The 27856-nt window shown below is 47.5% G+C and overlaps 1 protein-coding gene across 1 annotated transcript in view; it reads left to right on the top strand.

Annotated features, from left to right (window-relative positions):
- Window positions 1-27856, top strand: part of USP53 (ubiquitin specific peptidase 53) — a 321924-nt gene that overhangs the window by 203092 nt on the left and 90976 nt on the right. Inside the window, exons 11-12 of the mRNA XM_069630685.1 lie at window positions 11227-11373; window positions 22965-23715. Of these exons, the coding sequence (XP_069486786.1) occupies window positions 11227-11373; window positions 22965-23715 (898 nt within the window). The remainder of the gene's footprint in view (window positions 1-11226; window positions 11374-22964; window positions 23716-27856) is intronic.

The following is a 27856-nucleotide window of genomic DNA, read 5'->3' as shown; positions in this document are numbered from 1 at the left end:
CCTAAACAAAGTTAAAACGCTCCAAGACAAAATAGCATCCCAACGTAAAGCACTCAACAACCTCCCCATGTCCCCCTCACTCCCCCCCCTCACAACCCTCGCCTGCAAATACATCTCTTTGCCTTTAGAGAAGTCACAGAGCTAGAAGTCTCCGCCCTACTGAAAATATCAAACCTTCCACATGCAAAGGGGATATATGCCCACCCACCATCATCAAAGAGTGCACAGAATCACTCACCCCTATCATCACAGCTTTCATCAATGCCTCTTCCTCCGGAACCGTACTTCAATGCCTAAAAGAAGCCTGGGTTCGCCCACTCCTTAAAAAAAAAAAAAAAAAAAAAAAACCCTCTCTAGATCCCACTTCCCCCAATAACTATCGCCCCATCACCACCTTCCCCTTCTTCCTCATAATCCTAGATAAGCCGCCCATAACCAAATCCAACACTATTTGGAAACCCATGCCATTCTAGGCAGAAGGCAATCGGGATTCCGCCAAGGCCATGGGACCGAAACTTCCCTCCTTGATTTGAAGAATCAAATTACCAAAATAATGGACACCGGCAAACCTGCTCTCCTCCTACTACTCAATCTCTCTGCAGCATTTGACCTAATGGACCATGGCATCCTCACATCTCACCTATTCAATGCAGCTCACTTCTCTCACAAAGCTACTACTTGGATCACATCATTTCTAGAAGGTAGAGCCATGAAAGTGTACTCTGACCAGGCCAACGCTCCACCTACCACCATAAGATGTGGAGTCCCACAAGGGTCATGCACTGCACCGACCCTCTACAACCTCTTCACTAAACCCCACTTTGACTTACTGGACTCTTCTTGGCATGGCCTACACAAACTATGCAGATGACACACAAGTTCTCTTCCCCCTCACTGGAGACTATGTCCAAGACTCAAAAGCTCTCCACAACATCTACACCACGATCCAAACCTGGATGCTATTAATGGTCTTTGCCTTGACGGCGACAAAACAGAGATCATCATCCTGGCCCCCAGCGACACTCTATCCAAGCTCAGCCAAGAATACTCACACATGACCATTAACAACATTAGCATACCTGTCTCCTCTGCCGTGAAGACCCTAGGAGTCTACCTAGACGCTACACTCTCCATGACAAGACATGTCAGCACCATCTCATCTTCATCCGCACTGACCACCAAACTCATCTATGCCATAAAACCCTACCTTACCACTCCTAACGGCCTCTCCATCGCTAGAGCCACCATAGGAGCCAGACTAGATTATTGCAACGCCCTTTTCGCCGGCACATCATCCAAAAATCTAAACAAGCTCCAAATAGTACAAAACAATGCGCTCCGTGCTGCGCTACACATCCCCAAATTTGATCATGTATCGCAGGCCCGAAGAAATGCTCACTGGCTCCCAGTCAAGGAAAGAATCAATTTCAAAATACTCACCCTCGCACACAAATGCATCAATCACACTGCACCTTCCTATCTAACAGAAACCATAACCAGGAAATCTTCCCTCCGTCCTCAAAAAGCCACCATGCCAACCTACTCCAAGTTCCTACCATAAGAAGAGCCAAAGCTGGCGGCATTGGCTTCCCACACATAGCACCCAAGCTCTGGAACGACCTCCCAAACTCTCTCAGAGCTGAACCCTCTCTGTACTCCTTTCGCAAATCCCTCAAAACCACTTTTTACATACTCTTTCCCTCCTCCCCCCGCTGACATGAACTGTACCTTAATGTTTTGATGTCTGTACTGCCAGTTTATGTAACTAGAAATGCTACTGTAAAGCAAAATGCCTTGTAATCATTATCAACCCTCCTTTTGTAACCAGCCAATGTTTTATATGTAACAGCGCCACGATGCCCACTGGCTGTTGTGCGCTTTAAAAATAGGAATAAATACATAAACTGTGGACCTCAATTTGCACATGCTAGCCAGCCTGTCATATCGTATTTCATCAGTTCCTAGGTGCAGAATTCTTATAGTCCTCATCTTGTGATTTAATGACACTGTACCCCCACTGAGCCTAGGAACATCTACAGGTTTTTTTGGGGGAAAAGTGATGACTCTTCAATTCGTCTTGTTAGTCAGAAATAACATTCCTATCCCTGATTTAGACTTACCCAGACCAGCTTTTAACTTACTCCCTAAGAGCAGTGCGTGCAGAAACAGTTGCTAGAACAGCATGGCTTGCTCTCCTCATGTGCGTTCCCCCCCATTCCAATAATTGGAAGTCAGTTGGAGAAATGGCATTTGCAACAAGGAGCGAGTTCTGGAAACAGGCGCAGCCTTCTGTATTCTGGCCTTGGAATGTGTGATGTGATGAATGGCACTTCTGCCCCTATGAGGGCAGAGACAGAGCGGAGCACCAGCACTGACACCACAGTCCCCATGTTCTACATTTGAGGTTCCCAGCTTATAGGCCTAGTGTACTCCCTCCCATGTGTTGCCCATGCCTGGCTATAGTTGCAGAGAGGTTGGGTGAGAGACTGTATGGTCACCCTGCTGTGTTCCAGGCCTTCTTGAGCTCCAACAGAAGGGAAGGAGGAGAGTGATGCTGGCGTCACTTCTCCCAGCCAGGTGTCATTTGGGCTCTGCCCTCTAGCTCCCTCCATTGGCTACAGTTGATGGCACATTTGCAAGATGAGCCCGCTCCACTTAGTTAGATGTTCCATGGACTTAATCTTGATAAGTCATTGTGTACCAGCACGGTTTACCAACTCGTACAGAGTCAGAAAAGACATTTGACTCTCCTCTTGACACATTCGATAACGTTGACTAACGTTTATGAATGCTTGTCATAGTCCGTCTTAAACGGTTGTCGAGGAGCAAGCTAGAAGTGTGTTAACGTGTCATCAGTTGCTTTTGGGATGATTAGCCAGATATAGCCCAGACAGCAGTTTTAATGCTCTGGCCAACAAAATCTGAACCTTGTTTGTCCCTATGAGACCTGACAAACCGTGTTCTTCCCCTATGATCATAAAGCACTCAGTTGCTTTCCTGAAACAAGGTATGCTCTTAAGTAATATAATACAAATAATAATAAGCTAAGTGACAAAGGAAGTCCAGACTGTGAGTAGCTCTGTGGAAGGAGCCTTCTGAGGAACATTTCTATTTTGGGTATTTTGACTTGTTATAGGGTTGGACTCTTAACAATAGTTTTAGGAACTCTTGTGTTGACCAGCTTTTAAAACATTTGTGTTAGCACAGGGTAGGCAGAATGCTAAAGATTAGATTGAGATTGTTCGGTTGCTCACTTCGTTTTGGGATCTAGTTTTTGTAGAGTGCAGTGAGGGGCATAGACTAGAACCAATAGGCTTGATCTAACCCATTCCTTCCTGAAACTGCAAATCGAGAATTTTCTTTTACCACTTTAACATGCGAGTCAAGCTCGTCATTGTTCGACCTACCACACTTTGCATATCCTTTTTTGCCCTGCCCATCCTAAACATGTTTTGTTTATCATGGACAGCCCCAGCCATTCCGAACGTTCTTGCTGAAACGTTTGTTGCCCATCCATGCATTTGAGCCTTTTCCATTCCCTTGTACCTAAATTCAGTATATTTGTTCATGTTTGCTACCTCTTTCCAATTATGTGCATGAAATGCCAATTGCTAAAAGTGTTTAAATTAAAACCTCTTACTCCTTTTCCAACTCCACCCCCTGGAAGGTGTGTGTGTGAGTTGGTGGGGTACTTGAGTGCCCTGATCCTCAGTAATTTTCCCAGATCATAAACTCTGATCTTTGAGTCTCTTGCGTCCAACTCCTGTTTCCCTGCATCTGCAGATGTTTTGGACTACAAATACCATCAGCCTTGGCCAGTAAATTCTCTGGTGAGGGATCGTAGAAGCTGTAGTTCAAAATACCTAGGGAGCCGCATGTTGCAGACCCAGGGCCAGGTTGCCCATAGGTGCTTCGTCAGCCTTTGCTGAAAAAAAAATATACTGATATAAAATGCTACCATAAATCTATCTTTGCCAATAAATGTACTGTTCAACACCCTGGCCTCGTCAAGACGTGATTTTGGGAACAGCTACTCACATGTTATGTTAAAACTATGTATAAATTGCAACGTACGCCTACGGGCATCTGGGTGATACAAAAAAGAGCCAGAAACAGGAGGTCCCAGTCCTAAAAAAGGAAGGTTTTTAAGGGACTGTCGAAACAAGAGATGATTCTCAATGGCACGGTGTAGGGGAACATGGACCTCTTCTACTTCTCCTCTGCAGGCTCATGAGAATCCAGAACTCTGATGCTTTCCTACATTTAATATTTTGTCGATATTAACACTTCTCCCATTGATCAAAGAATGCATTTGAAATCGCTCTGCACAATTTACCAGGCCTTCCATGAATAAGGCTCACAGTTCCTCATCCAAAATCAAAGCACTATTCACCAACCAGGATTCTTCATCATCAATAAGATACTTTGGAACTTGACATGTGGTGTAACCCTCGCTCCAGCTTCTCGCCCCTTCTATTCAACATGTACATTTCGTGGAGCACATTAGTAGCACATACAAATTCCCGAATGATGCAGTAACAGACACAACTGACCTCACATGGGTGGACTCCTGGACGACCTCCAACAGACTTAAGCTCAACCCATCCAAAACAGAAGTTGGAATTAGCGGCACTAGGCCTTCCAGTTCCCTGGCAGGAGGTAATGGGACATTGCCCACATCCTTCACCTACTGTGAGGACTCTTGAAGTGAAAAACCTCATGCTAGAACCACAGATGAAAGCCGCCGTCACAAGGGTCTGCTTTATTGAACTCTGTACCTTAAAACGCTTCATGCTGCACCTGACAATCGCACAGTTTCCACGGCAGTCATCTCCTTGCTACTATCAAGATTGGATTATGCCAATGGCCTCCACGTCTTACTCCTAGACTACTTAACACACTCAAGTGTCCAAAACCGCAGCAAGACTACTACTTGGACAGAAATGGCCTGAACGCGTCATCCCAGCACACCGCAGACTTCACTGGCTCCAAATGAAAAATAAGATCAACTTCAAAACCTTATGCATTGCCCACCTCTCCCATTACGTCAAAGGCCTAGAATCCACCAGAAGGAAATCTGAAATTTCAACCGGATATGACATGAAGGCGACACCTTCATCTTGGCAACCAAACTGGCATCAGATACCCAAATAGCGCTGTACAGATGACCACCTAACCTTCAGAAAGCAACTAAAAACATGGGTTTTCAACTGATCTGCTTACAGGACCATTGTCCAACAGTGCCGACCAGTGGACCAAATATCCTCATCCTCCACCCATGGATCTCAACTTTAAAACTTCACAAAATAACGCAAACACTCACCCCACCAACCAACCTATCACACTGAACCTACAAGTATTGCACACTATGCAACCAAAAGGGAAACCGACCACTACCACTGGAAAGGGGCAACAGGCAGCCTACCAACCCCACTGACAGTGCAAAGTGCAACAGATACAAGTGCCCCCCTAACCCAATTCAGAAAGACCATTAAACATGGTTTCCTCACTCTGTAAGTCACCCTTCGTCTCTGCTTCTTCCGTTTTTCTGCAATAGCTTACGCTTTGAATATTACAGCACGCTTTCAGTTTCCTTGTGAAATTGCGACATTTGAGAAAATAGCCTCTTCATCTGCTTCATCGACCCCGAAGACAGGATTTAAGAAGTGTCATGACTGCAGCACCAAGATGTCCATTACAGATCCCCATTGGGTGGTGTTGCGCATAGGACAGCAGACTGTGGGTCATGCTAGTTCATGACGGGTAAGGCATTGAAGAAGCAGGGGAAGTTAGCAGCGGGTAGGCCTTATATGAAATCTCCTTCAATGACACTGTCGAAAAGGCGCTCGTCGGACAACTCGTGAGGCGACTCCACGGAGGAAGAAGTCTAAAACGCTCTCGCTCCCAATGCAGTTCACACCACTCCTCTTCATCTGGAGCGATGAAAAAAAGGCGCCAAATATCTCCTTACTCATCCTCGGATTCCTCACCGGAAAGAAGAATAGCCTGCCCAAGTAAGTCAGTGACTCCAGCCGAATGGGAGATTTTCAGACAGAAAATACTCTAAATGTTCGACAAGGCGGCGCATGTTCGACAAGGCGGTGCCAGGACCCCTCGAAAGAGAAAATCAAAAGCCCTGTCCCTGTCGCACTGTCAAAGGCCAACAATGAGAAATCTAAGGACAAATCCTGCGCATCCTCGAGCCCGGTAGACGAGCCCTCGACACCTCGAGAACCGTTGAGGTCTCGACTCGATGACCAGTCCCCTTCCATCGAAGACTCCATGGAGTCAGAGGTAGAGTTATTCGGGGACACAATTGACCCCGATGGCGTTGAACAAAACTGAAAGGTGATGGCTGGAAGGTTTTCAATTAATCATAACCACGGGCAAAGCTCTGGGCAACCCTCCAGACCATCGTTTTTCAGCCTGCCAAGCCATTACAGAAGGGGAAAAAACCATATGCAAATCAGGCTTGGTCCTACCCCAAAAGGGGCAGTCCAGCCCGAACTGCTAGGTCACATCCCTTCTGCACGAGACCACAAGCATCCCCAGACATGTTTCAGCCTTGTTGGGCGTCATCAGTGAGGAGTAGCTTGGGTCTCTAGACAGGCTAAAAAACGGTGGTGTGGAAGGTTGTCCAGAGCAATGCCAGTGGTTCAGATTCATTCAAAACCTTCCACCCATCACTTTTGTGCTTACTGTTTGTCTCACTATGTGAGAGAGGGTATGCCCAGATGTGGGTCCCTTGCTCGCTGCGCCATAGGGAACCAAGCTGCACCTCACTGAGGAGGCCCAACAAGGCCGAAACATGTCTGGGGTTGCTTGTGTTTCCGTGCAGAGGGGACCTGGCCTAGCAGTTTGGGCTGGGCTGCTACCATTGGTGGCAGTACCTGACTGATTTGCATATGGCTAGACCCCTTTTGCAATGGCGCAGACGGGCTAAAAAACAGTGGTGTGGAAGGTTGCCCAAAGCAATGCCAGTGGTTCAGATTCATTCAAAACCTTCCACCCATCACTTTTGTGCTTCCCAATAGCATTCGCCAAAAGCGTCAAAGTCATTCACTATGTTTGCGTCAAACCTTAGATTACATTCATGGAAATAGAGAACTTTTAAACCACTTACTAGAAATGATTTTAAGTACTTGTTCTCCATATATCAGGAACATGAGCCATCTGACCAGGATACACCGCTCTTTGAATTCGGGTTTGGAATGGCTAATGTTTCTGGGGCCCTCATTTCAGAGGAATCCAGAATGAAGGACCTCTATGAAAATGTACAATCAGCAAGTGGTATTGATACATCCCCAGAGCTGGAATTTGGCAAGCCAGATCTGGCAGAGCACGCAGATGCTTCCTACAGACAGTGTCTAGAGTAATAGAATTCTTGGAATGGGGGAGGCCAGCTCCTCCATTTGAACAGGACTATATAACTGATATTTTGAATAAGGGACCACAAAAGGACCCTGTATTACCTTTTCACATTGCTCTGCAAAAGAGGGTTAAGGCAAATTGGGAGGCACCGGATACAAGTCCGGCTGTCAACAAGAACCTCGCCAAAAACACAGACCTTCAAGTAGTGAACCAGGCACCAGACACCGGAAAGCTTGGTGGTCCAAGCGGCAACTTCCATGTCTAAGCAAGCGGCATATCCCACCATACTGGGAAATGGAGACGATGAGCATTTCGATGCAATGGCGAAAAAAGTGTTATCAGCTGGGCATATGGTGCTGAAATCAGCCAATGCCACTTGTGCACTTGCAACGTTCTTGTTCATCTTGTGGGACTGTATCTCCATGGCGGCTGAACACATTTCAGAGGGGGAAGAAAGAGACGGCTTCCTGAACATTGTGAGAGACGGAAAGGAAGCCATGTGCGAGTCTCTCGAGTCAGGTTTGGACTCTGCAGACGGCATCAGCAGAGCCATGGTGGCGAGCAGTGATGTGCAGATTTGCGTGGTTGAGGAAGTCAGGATTTGCACCGAACGTGTCGTCCAGACTGCTCAACAGCATGCCCTTTGACAGCGTTCAGCTGTTTGGCAGCAAGGCTGACGAGAGCCTGGAGAAGCTGCAGACCTCGGAAGCAGCAGCCAAATCACTCTGCGCCGCCATCAGATAGCCACAACCTTCACACCCCAGTGGACCAGCTTGGAGGGGTAGGTCCTTTTGTTACTACACCTCTTTTGGGAGAGCGAGAGGACTGGCCGGTCAAAGGGGCCAAAGAAAATTCCCTCTTGGTGGACGGGGGAGAGGTGCCAAGCCCGCTCAAGCAACGGCTACTTTACCCTAAGGTGCTGCTTCAGCTGTCTCAAAACCTCTCTGAGGCCTTAGCCCACAAAACCCCAGTTGGAGGCAGACTCACATAAACTGCCACTCGCTCCACATGCTGGGCTTCTCCATTAATTTCAAGAAGTCCCACATGATACCATGTCAAAGACTCCAGTTCCTCAGAGCAGTCCTGGAGGCGTCCTCTGGAAAAAGCCTCGCCCCACGAGGTGAGGGCTCAACACATTCTGCAGATGGTCACCAAATTTCAGAGTGCACAGCGTCTTCCGCCCTTCGACTTTTTGAGATTTCTGCACCTTATGGCATCCTACATTTTCCTGGTGCCAGAGGCTTGCCTGAGAATGAGATCCTTCCAGTGGGCCACCAGAACCCAGTGGTCTCAGTTCTCAGGCAAGATGTCAGATCTGCTTCTGGTTCCAAACAGGGTCACACAGGATCTCCTATGGTGGGCCTGCGAGGACAACACACTGAAGGGAGATCCTTTTTTGCAACCATGGCCGGAGATAACCGTAGTTACGGATGCCTCACTCACGGGGGTGGGGAGCCCATGCCAACGATCTGACAGTCAGTGGTCGTTGGTCTCCATCGAAGTCCAAACTACACATCAACCTTTTGGAGCTGAGGGCAATAAGACTAGTGCTGAAGGCCTTTCTACTCTCTTTACGGGGAAAGAATGTCCTGATAATGACTGACAAAACAGTGGCCATGTACTACCTCAACAAGAGAGGAGGTGTAGGGTCACTACCACTGTGCAGGAGACAATGGAGCTCTGGTTCTGGGCAATTCAAGAAGCATTCTCCCTATCAGCAGTTCACCTAGCCGTAGAGAACGCAGCAGCAGATGCTCTGAGCAGGCAGAGCGCGGTCTCCCATGAGCGGAACCCCTCAAGTAGACCTATTTGTGAGCAGTGTCAACCGGAATTGCAAACGTTACTGCTCTAGGGAATTACCCCCAAGAGGAGCTCTAGGGGACTCGTTCGTAGTGGACTGGGAGGTTCCACTCAGTCCCACATTCCTCAGGTAATCAGAAGGGTGAAAAAGTTTGGGAAATATATGATCCTAATTGCTCCGGTTTGAGCCAGGACATCACGGTACCCGGACCTTCTGGACATGTCCATCTGCCCTCCAATTTGTCTTACACAAAGAGAGGACGTTCTCTCGCGAGAGGAGGGTTGGGTTCCCCCTCCTGAGGTAAAGACACTCAACCTTTGCGCATGGTTTCTGAGAGGTTGAGATGCAAAGACTTGGACTTCCCGGAAGACGTAATGGAGATTTTGCTTTCGGTCTGCAACAAAGTCCCTGTACTGCTGCCGTTTTAACTAATTCTGCCGCTGGTGCAGGGAAAAGAATGTGGTCCCTTTTCCGTACGATACACCTATGGTTTTGTCTTTCTAGTTGCACCTGGCAAATCTGGGGCTCCAGAATGGAACCATCAAAGGATACTTGCCAGCGCTTTCAATCTTTAAGCGCACGTCGGAAGAAGTTTCATATTTCAAAATGTCATTGAGTATTCCATTTCTAAAAGGGCTCACAAATGTGTTCTCTCCATTCCCATTTCTAGTCCCAGTTTAGGACTTCAATCTAGTGCTGACTTTTCTTATGAGCCGCTTCACTTGTGTCCGTTGAGACTGCTGACTTTTAAGACCATCTTATTAATCGCTTTGACATCAGTCCGCAGGATGAGCGAGTTGCAGGCCTTCTACAGTAAACCTCCATTTACAGCTTTTTATAAAGACAAAGTTCTTAGGGTTAAGCCCATATTTCTTCCAAAGATTGTATCGAACGTTCACGTCTCAGAAGATTGTTTTGCCAACATTCTATCCACCTCCAAATCCTAGCTAATAGGAAAGGCTTCACAGCTAGATCCAAAAAGGACCTTTGTTCTTACATCTCATGGATGGGTAAAATAAGACAAGATGGCCAACTCTTTGTGGGGTACAATGGAAACAAATTGGGTTTGGCTGTTACAAAGCAAACATTATACAGATAGATAATACTAGGCATCGCAGAATTCTACCGGCTTGCAGGAAATGATCCCCCAGAAGGTCATAGGGCTCACTCCACAAGGGGCATTGCTACGTCTTCTGCCGTGCGAAGCCGGGTGACAATAAATGACAGCTGTGCGACAGCCACCTGGTCTACCATTGATACCATCACAAAACACTACTGCCTGGACTTAGTCTTCATGCCAGGAAAGAGGATTTGGAAAGGCCGTTTTGTATTCTGTCCATGACAAAACATAAGAATGAAATTCATGATTTTAAAATTCTTACTCCCCCCAAACCTTACACTGCTTTGGGAATCTATCTAAAGAGTAATACGTGGGAGGACAAATCCACTAGTAACTTTGGTAACGTTCTTTCGACTGGGTGTTCCCTCCTAGCCTACCCCGCAGTAGAATTCCCCTACATTATATCTAGCGCTCCTTCATTGTCTGATACTGTCTTGGACACGCTAATACCAGTAATCCTGTGGGGAAAAAGGCAAAAAATATATACATATGACTGAAGGCCCTCGAGGGGCATAGTCGACTGCATCAACGCACATCGCCCTCTGCCCGAGTTTATTTGGCCAAAGCAGCTGACGTTGGAAGGAAGATATCTAAAGAAAAAGATGAATACATGGCAGGAACATCCAGTCGAAAGAAAAGGGAAAAGTCAATTGTTCTTCTCATTGGTCCTGTTCTGGTGCCACAAGAACCCATTGTCACTGTATGCTGCGTGCTATAGTTATTCAACCAAATACATACAAAAATTCAGTCATTTGAACATTTGATTGTTTTTATGGAGCTGTAATCCACATTCCTTGTGCAGGTTTAACTCCTTTCATACCATACTTTAAGGATAATATCACATTATCGCACGTTATGCAACAGGTGTTCTTATAGTGTTTAGGTGTACATATTATTGGAAAGGAATTCTTTGTGATCGTTTTTTTTTCTTTAGTTAAGGTAGGACCCTTTGATCAGAAGGACATGGTGAAGGACATTTCCAAAGAGTGTGCACAGAAGGCAGCCTTGCTGAAAGGAGCATCATCCTCTCATAGGAAAATTGGCGACCGAAGCCAAAAGAAAGATGCTGGTAGACAAAAAGGTAAGTTTAAGTAACCATTCATAGTGAGTGTACCTGTAGAAGGCAAAAAGGGATAGATATAGGGTGCAGGAAGAGATGGGGGCAGGCAGAATGTAATGGAGCATGAGCTCAAATACGCAGGTACATGGCATGCATGGAATCAGTGAAAGGGAGGGGGCGGGGGGTAGCTGAAGTCTGGGGAGGGAGGATGGGGGAAGAGAAGGGTGGAAGCCAGGGATGTACCCAGGGGTGTAGGGCGAGGGACATGCATTGCGAGAAATAGCAAGACCAGAGAAATGAAGCACAAGAACACACAAAGTTGATGTGCAGGGATGTATACGGATAAGGGAACACAGGATGGAGGACAGTTTGTTGGCCACACCTTCATCCCCAAAGACTGAGGAAGGCATGTCAGCGCACAAGTCTGCTGCAGTTTTATAATAGAATACAGGACTGCACTATGATCAGGGGAGGTTTGGAAAAGCAACAGTGAATCGGAGGAAGACCAACTTGCACACAGAAGCTTCTGGGGTTAGAGGCCTCAGGAAGCAGCAGCCTAAGTTGTGTTGCCTTGTACCAATACTAAGGGAAGCAAGGAGAGCATAGAGGGAAAGACGGGTGCTGCAAGATCCTGGTATGGATATGAGATTGCTCATTATATAACCTAAATCTTTCCAAGAGCCATGTGGGGATTGTTTGGGCATAATGGGGTTCCCTGCCTCTCCAAGTCAATGATTTAACAAATGTGGGATTCCAATGGAAAAGGTCCAAAAACATAAGGAAAATATAACGGATCAATGAATGTGTTGCCAACACCTAAGCAGGTATTGCTTGATTTTGTTTAAATAAGAGTTTTATTTCTGTCCTTTACATTGTAACTTGTGGCTAATGATTCCATGGCCCACCCTATGGGTAGTTTCGTTTTTCAAATTTGCTGAAATACTGGGTAGGTGCATTACTCCAATTATGAGAATTGGGCCTTGTTCCTGTGGTGATTCATTTGTTTGCTGTGCTATAAGCCATATCCTGCCCAAAATTAATGAATGTTTCGATTGAGGTAGATTGTGACCCGGTCCGGGACGTTGAATGTTTGTGGGTCCCATCCCTGTCAAACGATGCCCCCCAGTTCTTTTCTGGCCAGAGTTCTCCTTTGTCTTTTTTTCAGGAAAGTAACTCCCAGAATGCACCTAGGCACAACCAAGGAAACCCATTGGAACAAAATTGAGAACAGATATTAAATGGACTGAAATGTTTCTTGCCAAACCCGAGATGAGACACCCAACCTACCAACCCCAGAAGGACCCAAGGAGAATGGTGGGGCAACAGAAAACAAACTGGGTGAGAAGAAACTGCAGGGGAGATACAGAAATCCTCCCCAAACGGAATTGGAATTAAATCTTACCAGCACATGAAGAAAACCAAAAGAAAAAAGTGCAGCCATAGCACCTGGTTTCTACTCTCCAAATGGAGATTGAAAAGGGGACAGATATCAGAGTTTTTACACCATTTTTAAAGCTGTTCCCTTTTGATGGCTTACTCTTTTATTCGCCCACCGGTCTTCTCCTTCTTTGTCCTTCTCACTCTCTATGCTTCTCCCTTGATCTTACTGGTCTCTCCCACTGCTCCTATCTCTGCCCTGAAACTCTCCTCTCCCCTTCTCTCTACAGTCTGCTCCCTATTCTCCACCCTTTTATGTCCACACACTCTCTCCTGCACACCAACACTACTCTCTCCCACCACAACACTTCCCTCTTCTCTCTACTACCTTTCTGCCTCTCACTTCTCCCATGGTCTCATTTCACAGACTCTCAAACACACTCGCACTCTCTGCACCTTTTCTCTCTAATCTTCATGCAGTCACTCACTCACGAGCCAACAACTAAATTGTTACCACTGTACCACCAAATACCTAACCTTCACTCTCTCACTGCACACCCACAACCTGCTCAGAACTCTTCTTCATCTTCCGTTCTCTCTTGTAGCTGGTCCCCGCTCCTGACCTCACCTGAAGATATTTCATCTGCTTCTGAAACTGCTGGGCTTTTATGGCCTAGCCGTTCCCATTTTGGAGTTCCTCCCGTCTCCTATTGGTCCATCATGATGCATGCTCCACTTAGCCAAGCTCTAGGGTTGGGACTGCCTCTGGATACCTTTTTTAAAAGGGGGCAGCAACCTTGTTATATTGGTTGCTAGTGAATCATTCACTGACGAGGCCTTATATGTACCATTGTCTGGGAACTGGGCTTCACTCAAAACCATTTGGTACCAGCCAGAGAAGCGTTCTTTTGATCTTTCTGAGAAGGTGTGGCACTACTCCAGAATATAGGACATCTCCCCAGAGGATTAGCTGTGAACCACTGCTTCAAAAGTAAGCACTGCTATTACTTCTCACCCCAGGGTGGTATTTAACAGATGCACTGATGTAGGCAGACAGAGGAGGTGGGCTGAGTTAGAGTAGCCTGGAGAGAAGCACCAGTCCACAAAAAGGTGTCCCATCTTGAATTCCTCCGGGTATCCCAAACGTCCGGTACACCCTTGCCACTTCCTGCAGACAAAGCACTCTGTGTATGGCATCACAAGACAAAAGATAGCAGCCAGGATTGGACATCTAACTGAAGGCTAGAAGGGAACCAACCCAATGTCGAAGGTTGCATATTTAAGGGGGTGAGGCCCCCCCTCCTTTGAATCATCTTTAGATTACTGACGAAGGGTTACTCCTTTGTTTGTGGTAAAGTCCTCTTCCATAGAGGTGAAGGTATAGGCTTTCAAGAAAAGGGCAAACCTTTCCTCATAACCTTCCCAGTGGGAACATTTGGGGTAATCTGCCAGCTGGAGACCAGGCCTACTGCACCTTGAGATCAGTGAGCAAGTTCCTGGCCAGTGAAGTGTCAGACCTTGCAAGTTCTGTCTAAATACTTCCCTGGATGGGGAGTGATGTACCAAAGGACTTTAGTACCTGGTCCCTCAAGAGCCTGGCCTGGGTCACCCAGCAGCCAAACCTCAAAGTCAGGACCCTGTTTACAGCTTCTATCCATTTCCGAGCCAGCTTGACCATTTTGCGACTATTTTCAAGCATCGTTGGACCGTCTTGCGCATACTCTACTCTCTGACGCATGCGATACATTGAGAACAAGCGACTCAAAAATATCCTGATGCCGAACAAGCATTAAACGTATTTGAGCTGATTCTGACATGACTGAAAGGTCCCTAGTGATTAGTTGACACCCACTCAGTAACTTTAAAAAAAATCACCTTTGTGAACTTGACATCACTGCTGAAATGTATTACCTGTGCATTAGTCTTCAGACCCAGTGTGCCTCCTTCCATTTTCTATTTCTTCTCAGACAGCGGTGTGTTACAGTGTTTTTGATTGGTTTGTTTGTATTTTTAGTTTAATTAAAGTATCCTATTTTCATAGAACCTTGGGTGGATCTTATTTTGTTTTTGGTACCACAGTACTATTGTTTTGTATGCATCTGTGCTATCTCATTTCTGTCCTGAAGAGTATAGCCTGCCCTTGACCCATGCTACCATAACAACGTGAGCGTATGCTTCTCAGGCTATGCCTGCTTCACCTTTATGATTGGGACCACGGTTTGTTTATTAGTAGTTTTGGGCTGGGTAAGAGAATTATCCATTACTTCTCTTCAGATGTTTTGGACTTACTCTTGTGGTCCGTCACCATTGACAATGCTCGCTAGTGCTGATGGGTTTTTGTCCTAAACATCTGCAGAGCCAAATGTTGCTGATCCCTTATTTACAGAGATCTCCGCAAACTCAGTCTTCATTCTTGCAAGAGATGACTTTCTCCTTAAACATGCATCAAGGCTCTCACCCAACTCTAAAGACCATTGATCTAAAGTTTACTTTCATGTTGTAGTTATGCCATTGAGAACCTTCATTGTTAGTAGTCTTAGCAAGAACCCCATATAGGCAAAAAATGTTTCGAGGGGATTGGGTCCTCCGACGTATTCCATATCTATGACATGTAATCACCACAGCTGTGCTGCTTCGGAAACTTTTTTCGGCGTCCTGCGTCGATGACGTCGATGCGCCGTCGTCGAGGACCTCCTCCGACGTCCGACGTCATCCGATGTGATAAGTAGAACGCACGATGCCCGTAGCCTCAGTTCCGTTTTTTCCGCGAACGTGTTGCTTCGTGATTCTCGGTTCACGCCTCGACTCTTTAGAGTTCTGTTCTTCTCGGTTCTTCGAACCTGTTCGTTTTGTGAAAATCCTTTGTGTGAAGATGTCTTCTACTTCGTCTTCGACCCAGCGTCCGGGTTTCAAGAAGTGCGGGGAGTGTGGGTCCAAGATGTCGGTGACGGACTCGCACGACGCCTGCCTCTGGTGCCTCGGGGAGGCCCACGACACGGATGACTGTATCGACTGCCAGTCGCTCACATCCAAAGCCTTACGCGAACGTAAGAAGAAGTTGTCGGTAGGTCGGGTGTCCAAGCCCAGGAAGTCGAAGTCTGCAGGGCTTTTGACGGATGATTCAAGGGGTGACTCTCCGCGTCATCGTCGGAAGTCTCGTGGGTCTCCTTCTAGGAGTCGGTCTCGCCACTCCTCAGCCTCTTCGAGGCATTCTCGGAAGCGCCGACACCGGTCCTCTTCCAGGTCCTCTTCGGAGGACTCCGCCCGGCACGTCGCTTACCCCACCAGCCGTGCGACGCCGGAGGAATGGGCTTCCTTCGGGAAGAAAATGCTGGCGATTCTTGAGTCGCAGGGTACTCAGCCGTCCGCGCCCCCGAGTGGGGGTCGGTCGTGAGAGGTCGAGAGACACCGCTCGCAAGAGTGGTCGACACGAGTCACGGGAGAGGTCCCGTTTGGACAAGGGGACTCGTTCTTGACGTACCCGTTCCAGGTCCCGGTCCTCGACGCATTCGAGACCGTGTGCACCTGTGAGGTCTTCGGGGAAGACATCGACGTCTGAGGCGTCGAGGGGGTCGGCAGGCTTTCTCGAGGCTCCGGCTTCGAGGAAGTCGTCAAAGCTGTCGACGCTCAGGTCGTCGAGGGACACGCTCGGGGCTCCGGCATCGAGGGCTGTGTCGACGCCGCCGATGCTGGAGGCGCTGCATCTGACGTCGACGCCGATTTCCTCGACGCCGATCCTCTCGGCGCCGATGCCGGTTCTCTCAGCGCCGATTCGCTTGACGCCATCGACGCCTTTCGTGTCGGAGGTACCCCGTGGCACGGAAGGACCCCTTAGGAAGGCTCTTGTTAAGAGCAAGCACTCTCGGGTGCCTTCTTTTCGCCACCTGGACTATATGTCAGAGGCGGATGAGGATTCTGATGGCCTGGTTCCTAGTCAGGTTCCAGATGAAATTGTCTCGGGCCATAGTCAGTTTGACGATTTGAGACAGTCACTGCATGATGCCAGTGGACTGGACACCTCTCCGGAGGTGGAGTTTTGTAGGCCTGAGCCTGGCTCTCATGCCGATTCCTCGTACCGGCGCCTTATGGCTAGGGTTTCTGAGTACTTGGGATGGTCTGCTCCCCCAGGGGAGTTTGTGCAGGATGATCTGACGGACATCCTTGATGTTGGTCCCCCAACTGATCCGGTACTGCCGTTCCATATGGTTTTACAGAGAAGGGTGGCGGCGGCTTGGACTGCTCCGGAGAGTCTCCCGGCGGTGGGCAGATCCTTGTCGCGAAAATACCATCCAGCCAGTAGCGACCCCTGCTACTTGACCAGGCACCCCACTCCGGAGAGTTTGGTGGTGCAGGCGGCCACGGCCCCGGCAAAGCAGGCGTCGTACCCTACCATCCCTCCTGATAGGGACGACAAACGTTTTGATGGCTGGACGAAGAAAGTGTTTTCTTCTGGTGGTATGGCGCTTCAGGCGGCCAACTCCATTTGTGCCTTGTCTCGTTTCACACACACTCTATGGAACTGTGTTGCGTTAGCAGCTGAACATATTCACGAAGGGGACGAACGGGATGGTTTCCTTGCTATGGTTCAGGATGGTAAGGATGCCATGTGTGAGTCCGTTCAGTCGGGTTTGGACTTAGCTGAATGCGTCAGTAGGTCCATGGCGGCGAGCACCGTGATACGCAGGTTTGCGTGGTTGCGGAAGTCGGGGTTTGCTCCCGATGTGCAGTCTCGGCTCCTCAACATGCCCTTTGACGGTGAACACCTTTTTGGCAGCAAGGCTGACGAGAGCCTTGAGAGGTTGCAGACCTCGAAAGCTGCAGCGAAGTCGTTGGGCGCTGCAGTTCGCCAACCTCCGCCTTTTTGTCCTAGGGGACAGCAGTGGAGGGGTGGTTCCTTTCGCTATTACTCGTCCTTCAGTAAAGCGAGAGGAGCTGGCAGTCAAAGAGGCCAACGCAGGGGTACCAGAGGTGGACGACAGGGTACCCGTGGTGCCAAGGCCGCTCGGGCAGTTGCCTCTTTGCCCTCAGGTAACTCCGCGGCCGCTCCCTCTCAGTCATGAGGCCATGTCCCATGGTTCGCCGGTTGGGGGAAGGCTGGCGCAGCATCTTGTAGAGTGGCATGCCGTTACTTCAGATGTGTGGGTTCTGGAGATCATAGCCCACGGCTACTGTCTTCCCTTTCGGCACAGGCCTCGCGACAATCCACCGGGGAACCTCTCTTTGCAGAGTCCGGATCCGCTCCTTGCGCAGGAAATTCAAGCCCTGCTGGAGAAAGGCGCCATAGAACTGGTGCCTGTAGCGGAGAGGAACAAGGGATGGTATTCCCCTTATTTTTTGATTTCGAAGAAAGACGGGGGATTGAGACCCATCATGGACTTGCGCGGTTTGAACAAACTCCTCAGGAAGGACAAGTTCAAGATGGTTACTCTCTCTCAAGTCCTCCAGGCCCTTCAGCTTCAGGACTGGTTGGTGTCACTCGACCTCAAGGATGCTTACTTCCATGTGCTGATCCATCCCAAGCATAAGAAGTACCTGAGGTTCGCGGTTGGCCACTCGCACTTTCAGTTTCGGGTCCTGCCGTTCGGATTGACCTCCGCCCCGAGGGTTTTCACCAAACTCATGGTGGTGGTGGCAGCGTATCTCAGGCAAGGGGGGATTCACGTCTACCCCTACCTGGACGATTGGTTGATCAGGGGGAGCTCTCCCGAGCAAGTCCTGGATAATCTGTCCGTCACCTGCCACTCCCTTCACAGGCTGGGCTTCTCCCTCAATTTAAAGAAGTCCCATTTGACGCCAACACAGCGGCTCCAGTACATCAGAGCAGTGCTCGACACTTCCCTGGGGCAGTGTTTTCCTCCCCAGGTGAGGGTTCTTCACATTCAGCAGATGGTGCACAAGTTTCAGCATGCCCAGACGCTCCCAGGGTTCGAGTTCTTGAGGTTGCTCGGCCTAATGGCATCCTGCATTCTTCTGGTGCCAGAGGCTCGCCTGCGGATGATATCTTTGCAGTGGGCGCTCAAGACGCAATGGTCGCAGTCCTCCGGCAGGATGTCGGACCCGGTCCAGGTGCCGCCCTCGGTCGCCCGGGATCTTCTGTGGTGGGCCGTCGTAGGCAACTTGATGAAGGGGGCTCCATTTTGGCTTCCCCGGCCAGAGGTGACGATCGTGACGGATGCATCCCTCACGGGTTGGGGAGCTCATGCCAACGGGCTGACAGTCAGCGGTCGTTGGTCTCCGTCGGAGTCCAGACTCCATATCAATCTGTTGGAGCTGAGGGCCGTCAGGCTAGCCCTGAAGGCTTTTCTGCCGACTGTGCGAGGAAAGAGTGTCCTGATCCTGACGGACAACACAGTGGCCATGCACTACCTCAACAAAAAGGGGGGGGGCAGGGTCACTTCCTCTGTGCAGGGAGGCGATGCAGCTCGAGTTCTGGGCCATCCAGCAGGAAGTTTCGATCTCGGCAGTTCATCTGGCCGGAGACGAAAACGTGACGGCGGACGCTCTGAGCAGGCAGAGCACGATCTCTCACGAGTGGGAGTTGGCTCAGGAAATTCTCCTGGAGATCTTCGCCCTTTGGGGGACCCCTCAAGTGGATCTCTTCGCCTCCAGTGTCAACCGTAAGTGCGAAAGGTTTTGCTCGCGGTAATTTCCTCCAAAAGGAGCCTTAGGAGACGCGTTCGTGGTGGAGTGGTCGTTCCCGCTGCTGTATGCGTTTCCTCCAGTCCCCGTCATCCTGCAAGTGCTGCGGAGGTTACGGAAGTTCGGTTCCCGGATGATCCTCATTGCTCTGGCGTGGGCTCGGAGGACGTGGTACCCGGACCTTCTCGACTTGTCCATCTGCCCTCCGCGTCATCTTCCCTACCGAGACGATCTGCTCTCACGGGAGGGGGGTCAGGTTCTCCATCCAGAGGTCGGATCCCTCAACCTTCACGCTTGGCTTCTGAAAGGTTGAGGTATAGGGATTGGGACCTCCCTGAGGACGTGATGGAGGTGTTGCTTTCGGCCCGAAGGCCAGCAACAAAGTCTCTGTACCGTTGCCGTTGGCGTAAGTTCTGCGACTGGTGCAGAGTTCAGAATGTGGATCCTTTTGCATGTGACATCCCCATGGTTCTGTCCTTTTTACTTTCTTTGGCCCACAGGGGCTTGCAAGTGGGTACCATTAAAGGTTACCTGGCAGCGCTGTCCGTCTTTAAGCGCTCGCCTGAAGAGTGTTCTTACTTTAAAATCCCTTTAATTTCACAGTTTCTGAAAGGGCTCACTAATGTGTTCCCTCCGTCACCTTTCCTGGTGCCCGGTTGGGATTTAAACCTTGTTCTTAAGTTTCTTTTGGGTGCTCCGTTTGAGCCTTTACATTCTTGCCCTTTGAGGCTGTTAACTCTGAAAACTGTGTTTTTAGTTGCGGTTACTTCCGCTCGCAGAGTGAGTGAGTTACAGGCACTTTCAGTTAAGCCACCCTTTCTCTGTATTTCACAAGGACAGGGTTGTCCTTGGAGTTCGTCCTTCTTTTCTTCCGAAGGTAGTGTCGGAATTTCATTTGGCCCAGAAGGTTGTTCTTCCGGCATTCTATCCTCCTCCGCATCCTGGTAAGGAAGGGGAGAGGCTCCATAGGCTTGATCCTAGGAGAGCTTTAAGCTTTTATGTTTCACGCATGTCCCGGGTCAGAGTGGACGATCAACTCTTTATTGGTTACGCTGGAAAGCGTTTGGGGCAAGCTGTGACGAAACAGACTTTGTCTCGCTGGATTATTTTAGCCATCTCGGAGTGTTACCGCTTGGCGGGTAAGGACCCACCGGCTGGCTTGCGAGCCCATTCTACCAGGGGTGTGGCTGCATCTACTGCCCTGCAGAGGGGTGTTCCTATTCGCAACATCTGTGATGCAGCCACCTGGGCTTCAGTACATACATTTGTACGTCACTATTCCCTCGATTCCATCCGGGGACAGGATCTGGCCTTTGGCAAGGCGGTCCTTTGCTCTGCTATTTGATTGGCTATTCTAAATTTAATTCTAAATTCTTTCCCTCCTCCTTGCTCTGGTACTGCAATGGGAGTCTGTCATAGATCTGGAATACGTCGGAGGACCCAATCCCCTCGAAGAACAAGTTACTTTCTTACCTGGTAACGTTCTTTCGATGGGATGGTCCGACGACGTATTCCATATCGCTCCCGCCCTGCCTTCCCCGCTGCAGAATTTCTTTTGCGATTGCAGCTTACGTTCCGCAAGGCTTTGTGTCTGACTGGCAGTTGACTAATGTCACACGTTCTGGGGGAAAAAACTACAACTGAGGCTACGGGCGTCGTGCGTCCTACTTATCACATCGGGTGACGTCGGAGGAGGTCCTCGACGACGGCGCATCGACGTCATCGATGCAGACGCCGAAAAAATTTCCGAAGCAGCACAGCTGTGGTGATTACATGTCATGGATATGGAATACGTCGTCGGACCATCCCATCGAAAGAACGTTACCAGGTAAGAAAGTAACTTGTTCTTCTTGCCAGGCAAATTTCTACATGGTTTTTCTTTTTTCCAGTTTGAATTTAGGAAAGTGCTCACTTTGGTCTGATTAAAGAAAAAAAATAACAATAAAAAAAGAAATGTAAAAATGTCTGAACTAAGAGAAAGATTGTTTGTAATGTCTCTACCTTATTGTGGTCTAGTCCTGCCTGTGGTGTTTTTACTGCTACAATATGAAGCTGCAAAGGGCTTTTCATTTGCCTCTTTTCCAATGGAGAAAATCAGCCAAGGTCTGTTACCAGGCCAGAAAGAACACATGGCACAAGCTTCAAAAGTAACTACACATTTTATGGTAGTTTGTATTGTGCAGCAGACTGACCGGTTACTCAGCCCTACAGCTATACAGTGTACCAGCCACTTTTACTCCCAAGAAATTGGCAAATACTCCCAATACAATAAACGGGAAGTAAAAATACTCCCAACACGAAATAGGAAACTGACATCCAGCATCCTTCCCCCCACTTCCATCCACAGTGCTCCCAGCATAGACACCCCATAGGAAAGATCTCTACTGTAATTAATGCTTGCTCTTCATAGTATATTTAAGGTAAATATGCATCTTTGAATTTGCATGAATTTCTAGATTCGGAAAAGTGTAGATTTTAAAATCAATCCGTTTAGAGTTAGAATATTTGACATGCTTAAATAGTTCTTTTGGGACTGGGATTTGATTTTTTTTTTTGTTTTAACTACATAAAGAAATCTTTTTGCTCCAAACTTCAAAAATTGGGGAATAGAACACAAAATCCTATCTGGAGCCCTGGATTTACATAAATTAAATCTTAAAACTGTTTTCTCTGTATGTAGTCAAATTGCTGCAATTGGAAACAATTAAATATTCTCTGGCTTTGGAAAAATGATCTAAGCTTATGATTTCTACTCTTAATTGGACCTCATCTCTTAATTTCAATTTTATTTTCAATTTCGCAAGATTTATATTTATGCAATAACTAACCGAATCATCCTAAAAACTAAATTTCACAAAATCATTAAATGTAATATACAGTTACATCATTTTGGAAGGTTAAATCACAGTTAAAATCACGGTTGTGATGGTGAAAGTCATCTAAATTCATCGTTCTTGAAAGCTAGAGTTTGTTGTGGGAAGGAAGTCTTTGTTTTTGATGACAAACTCCTTTTCATTTAATTCCTTCTCATTTACCATTTCTATAATTTGTTAATGCATTTTATCTGGTTTGGACAGGACATGTTTGCTCACGTCTTTAGAAACATAGGCCTAGCCATCATGCGTGGCGGTAAAGTGGTGCAATCTTAATGAACACATTCAGGAGCATCTCCACTTAATCTGCTAAACCTTTGCTTTGTTATAGGACCTGTTTAAAGGCTGGACTTGTGCCAACCGAAATCCCACCGCTTGACGTTTCATTTGTGTTCATACCCCTAAACTGTGCCCTTTTTTGTCCCTGCTAGAAGCAAAGAATAAAATTTGTAAACTGTATCAATGAAAGCTAATGCACATCTAATTATAACTTGGCATCCCACAATTGTTTTTCGTGTTGCACAGGACCATTACACATGTGGGATTTTTGTGGGAGGATCACTTTCTACTAGTATGTTAACTCTTCATCACATTTGCGTTATTGTGGATTGGCTTTTTATTTTTTTAATTACTTGGTGATTGAAGATGAGACTGTTGATATTTTGCGTACAGTTAAAACGGCACGTATGTTTCAGAGGTGTCATTTCTCCTTTCTTTTTTCAGATTTAACAGGAAACTCAAATCTGTACAAACCTGGATCGCCTCCAGTAACTTACCAAATTAAGTCTGCAACACCTGTTGGAAATGGATTCAGACCTTCAACGGATCACCACTTTTTTTACAGCCAAGGACGGGGTCCTTACAAACATGAACGTGTTACACAGCCAGCCAAGTCTGCCCAGGTGCCGACATCCAGTAAATCACAAGCTCCATCTGTGGAGAAGACTGCTAGTAAGACAAAGAGTGATATTTCCATGGGTTCTGAAACAGAAAACGGCACATACTCCAAAGATAAGGGAAATTGCAAGAGCCATAGAGCTTGGAAGCCTATGCGGGAGACCCTAAATGTGGACAGTGTTTTCCATGAAACTGAAAAGAAGCAGCCACTCAGCCCTAGGCACAAGTCGAATCTAAGCAGTAAGCCACAGTTCAGTAAGGAGCAGACTTTTACCTGGCAAAGAGAAGGTCCCAAGCAGAAGGGATTAACAACAATTTATGAGGATGAGGGCAAACTGGATACAGGCAGCAGAAGCTCATTGGAATCAGAAGGGAAAGGACAGGGAGAGCGGGAAAAGGGCAAGGTACTTCCAGAGCTTACAGCCCACCACCAGGACAGCTGGCAGATGCAAAGGACAGAGTCTGGCTATGAAAGCAGTGACCACATCAGCAATGGGTCAACCAGTCTGGATTCACCTATTACGGATTGCACCAGCCCAGTAGACAACAAATGCATAAAAGAGGCATTTATTTACAGGTAAGACTGTTAAGTGATTGATAACAACCTGGTTGCATGGAGTGCTGCTTAAGGACAACAATAATCTGTTTCCGAAGACCATTCCTTAGTGCATTTTTAGCCTGCCGATATAATTATAATAGTGTCATATAAGAGTCCCAATCCTTCTTGACAATGACAGAAATGTAAGAAATTATAGGTCTGTGTTCAAACAAAGAGCAAATTGCTTGGTATTAATTGCACCGTACTTGAAAAACATCTAAATAAAACTGTGTTTAAGAACAGTACAAGAAATAAACTATACCTTCCAGGATGTGTTGTAAAGGGGTACCTCTTATTTTAGACTGTATGTGGCTTATTTGCAAGGTCAAATCATGAATTTGGGGTTAGATTCTCAACTTATGAGAGTCTACCACTTTCCTAATATAATGTTGAACTATCACTAAACTTTTTGTTGTACAACAGAATGTATATTCATCCATCATGGACAAGCCGGAGAGGTCAGTGAGTGAGAACCGCTCGAGTAGGAGACTGGGTGATTTGAACATCAACCAATATTTTTTGTTGATTTTTTTTTTATTATTTATTTCCAACAGTCTACCACAGTTTTATATTTTAACAAAGAGTATTGTAATGTGTGTTTTCTTCTCCATTGGATCTGTGTCCGCTCACCATGGGCCACCTTTTACCTGGTGTTTCTGCCATGGGTATTAACCAATTCAATGCAGCTCACCTGATTAGAACAGAATTTCCAGGTTCTTGTACCCAACCGGCGTTTCACACGTGTTCTAGCGCGAACGCCATTAATGTAGTCTCAACATTTACGTCGTAGTGGACATACGACATCACACGCTCAATGCGGTTGGTGCGCACGGTGTTACACGCATCAAGTTGATGACATCATATGTTTGCATATGACGTGCGCATGCACATCAATACTGCATAACAATTTGTACCGATGAAAATGCTCTCCAACAGGTATAAGTAACATGAATAGAGGCATTCAATACTTAAGTCTGGATTCCGATTACTTATTAAAGTTAGTTATGGAGAGACCATTTCAATAGGTCTTTTGATTTCTCATCTATGTATTGGAATATGTCAAATATGTGTATAATGTCAGCCTTGACGACGACCCAGAGGGTTGAAACACGTGTTGGCTGAAGAACTTGTCTTTGGGACACCAATACAATAATTCAAATGAGTGCACAATGCGCTTGATCAATGAACTTACCATATCCGATCATTTGTTTGGGAAGAGCGCTGACACCCAACACCCAGATCATTTTCACTGTTTATTGAATTTTATAGGCTCACACGGGTGGCCTATGGGTTTGGAGCAGGCGGCCTACCGCTGTTGATAATTTACAAAGGCCTTAACGCATTCTGATCAGGGTCGTAGCCGTGCATTTTTTATGCCAAACTTTGAGTAGCCTTCGCCCAGAAGGAAAAGGACAATTTTACTCCATCTTGCAATGTGAATCCCGATCTGTGCCACGACATTCATAGACTTTATCCCACATAGATAATTTAAATGAGTCCACATCGTGCCACCAGTAGTAATATAAACTAAAGGTTCTACGTTCACGTACATGAGAATTATGGAATGTATACAACGGTTTCTGAAATTTGAGAGAGAAAACTGAGGACAATGAGGTGTATTCCTCTAGCCATGCATATTTATCCATGGTTACTTTAAGATTGTTTCCTAAATTTTTGACACTGTTAAATTGAAATGTCTCCACTAAAGAAATGTTCATTGCAAATTGTGAATCGACGTAATAGTGTAGTCTCAGTTTTGTGATGTGGCTTTCCTTGTAGCAATCAGTAGTTGGCACTGACATGGAGGGGGGGCGATGTGTCTACTGCTGCCTCCCTGATTGGAAGGAAACACGCTGCCTGCTATAATGGAGCCCTGAAGGGCTACCAACACAGACAAAGAATAATGCTCTGCTACCTTCCTGAGAGAAGAGAAAAATTCCACCTGCTGGAAGGTGGATATTCTGGTGGATTTGGTAAAGCAGAAACTTTGGCACTTGAGGGCTGGCAAGTGAAGACTTAGGATATGTGCCTTCTAGAAATCTAAGTCTAGAATAAAGTAACTGAACTGAAGTGATGTGATGGCAGCCAGGTAAGGATTATGCCTGGAGAATCCAGATATGAGGGAATTGCAACCTGCGGGCGAGACTGGAAGAAAGCATAAGAAAGAAAACCGCATAGACCACGGCTGTAGCTGTTTGGGAGACGATGTCCTGACCCAGACTTGAAGCTGTAGCTGTATGTAATCACTGGAGGCATTGATTGACCATGATGGTCAGAAAGGTGCTCCCACACCCTGAGGGAATTGGAGCCTCCAGCCTAATGGCCTCCTACCAGCAATCTCAAGGTATCAGGGAGATGGACTAAACCTGTGGCATGAGGGTGTAGGAATATCCGCTTCCTACTGAGGGGGAAATACCGATTTCACTGCACAGAAACCAAAGCTGAACCCAAGCTTCAGGTCTGCTAAGGAACCAGATCCGCGTTCGAAGTCCAGGGGGACCTTCTGTGAAAACAAAACTGAACCAATGTTCCAGGAATGACCTCATAAAACACCAGAGCTGAACCAAAGGTCTAGGAGGGACCGGCTGAGAAAGCAGAACATATCCCAAGGTCCAGGAGGGACCTTTAAAAGGTCTAGGCAAGACCCCCAGAAAACGCAGACAAGACATGGTCTATGGGACACTGGATAGAAAGGTGAACTGAAACCTAAGCAGCTGGATGGCCCTGAGGCACCACTGAGAAAGTAAACTAGATAGTCTGGTGGATCGGAGGAAGAGGTCCAAGTGAAAACCACTGGGTCGGGGCTGAGAGTGAGGTCTTGGAAGTGGAAGAGGACGAGGAAGGTGGAGCGGGAGTATATCCATACTCATCCGATTGGTTATCAGAGAAAGGAGACGTGTGGGCGTCTCCCTAGACGGATCCTTACGCGGAAGTAAACGGGAGCGCGGGCGTTTCCATACACGCCTGGATCAAATCCGATCTGCCTATTCTCAAAGGTGTGGATGCACACATTCTAGCCGCGTCTGGTGGGGGAAAAGTGTCAGACTGCGTACCAGTTATCAGTCGTAAGGGGGCCTATTGCGAGTGTGCGCCTCACCAAGACAGAGGTGCACTGGGCAACATGCTGGAGCCAATTACAGCGCTGTAGTGCAGCTAGTGTTGGATTTTGGAGATAAAACTTCTCCCCGCTGCAGTCTAGAAGCCCGGCAGTCTAAAGGCATTGCTCACCAAGGTGCTTTAGGGAACATCCAAGGCCAAGTACATTGCTCAAGCACCTGGCAAGGATATTGTTCTGCACAGGTCGGGAAGGATGTATACTGACTCACACAGTTACTCAGCTGTTTTTCAATTTGGTTGTACCATGCTGCACACTGCTGCCAGGCTCCCCCACCCCCTGCCTTCTTGCCGTCCCCTGGCAAACCAGCATCTCCATGGGACCAGTGGATTGATGCTTTTAAGGTATACTTCAGAGCGGCTGAGGGTGCAAACTTTAGCGACGATGAGAAGGAGGCTGCGCTCCTAAATTGCATTGGTACAGAGGGTTTGCAAATATTGTGCCATTTGCCGGGTGAAGATGTGTACATTCATGTTGGTGGTGATGGCGACAGAGTGGTCAGTGCCTATGTGTAACGCTCACCTGACTCCCACGGGGGCGCTGGCCTGGTTCGCGCTGCTGTGTCCTCGTCTAAGGTGATGCGCAGGGTTCGGAAGACGGACTGGACCGGGCCCCAGATCTGGTTTGTCTGACTCGCAGAAGTATCCTTCTTAGGGTCTGGAAGGACGAGCTCTCCATCCTGCTTCTGATGCAGGGGCGCGTTGGTATCCAGTTACGTCACTGGATTTTCGGATGGGTGAGAACCAAACTTGCTTGGCTTCCAAGTAAGTTTTCTATAAGTGGTTCCCCTTGTGTCCATGCATTAATGTTCTAATGCTAGTGTCTTTTTCCCCATAGGGGCCGGGGTACGGAAATGCCTGGATGCGGCGCGGACCCGAAATGAAAAGGGAATGACCCAACAGGTAAGTTTTGACATGGAGTTTTAGCTTCCCTTTTCCCTTCTTTCTCTCACCTTTGTTCTTGCTTTTTCTCCCTAGGCGCGGGGGCGCGACTGCGAATCCGGAT

Source organism: Ambystoma mexicanum, chromosome 6q (genome assembly GCF_040938575.1).
Source record: "Ambystoma mexicanum isolate Mex_15411 chromosome 6q, UKY_AmexF1_1, whole genome shotgun sequence".
Classification (NCBI taxonomy): domain Eukaryota; kingdom Metazoa; phylum Chordata; class Amphibia; order Caudata; family Ambystomatidae; genus Ambystoma; species Ambystoma mexicanum.
Note: the sequence above shows the minus strand (reverse complement) of the source record. Positions and strands in the feature narration are given on the sequence as shown.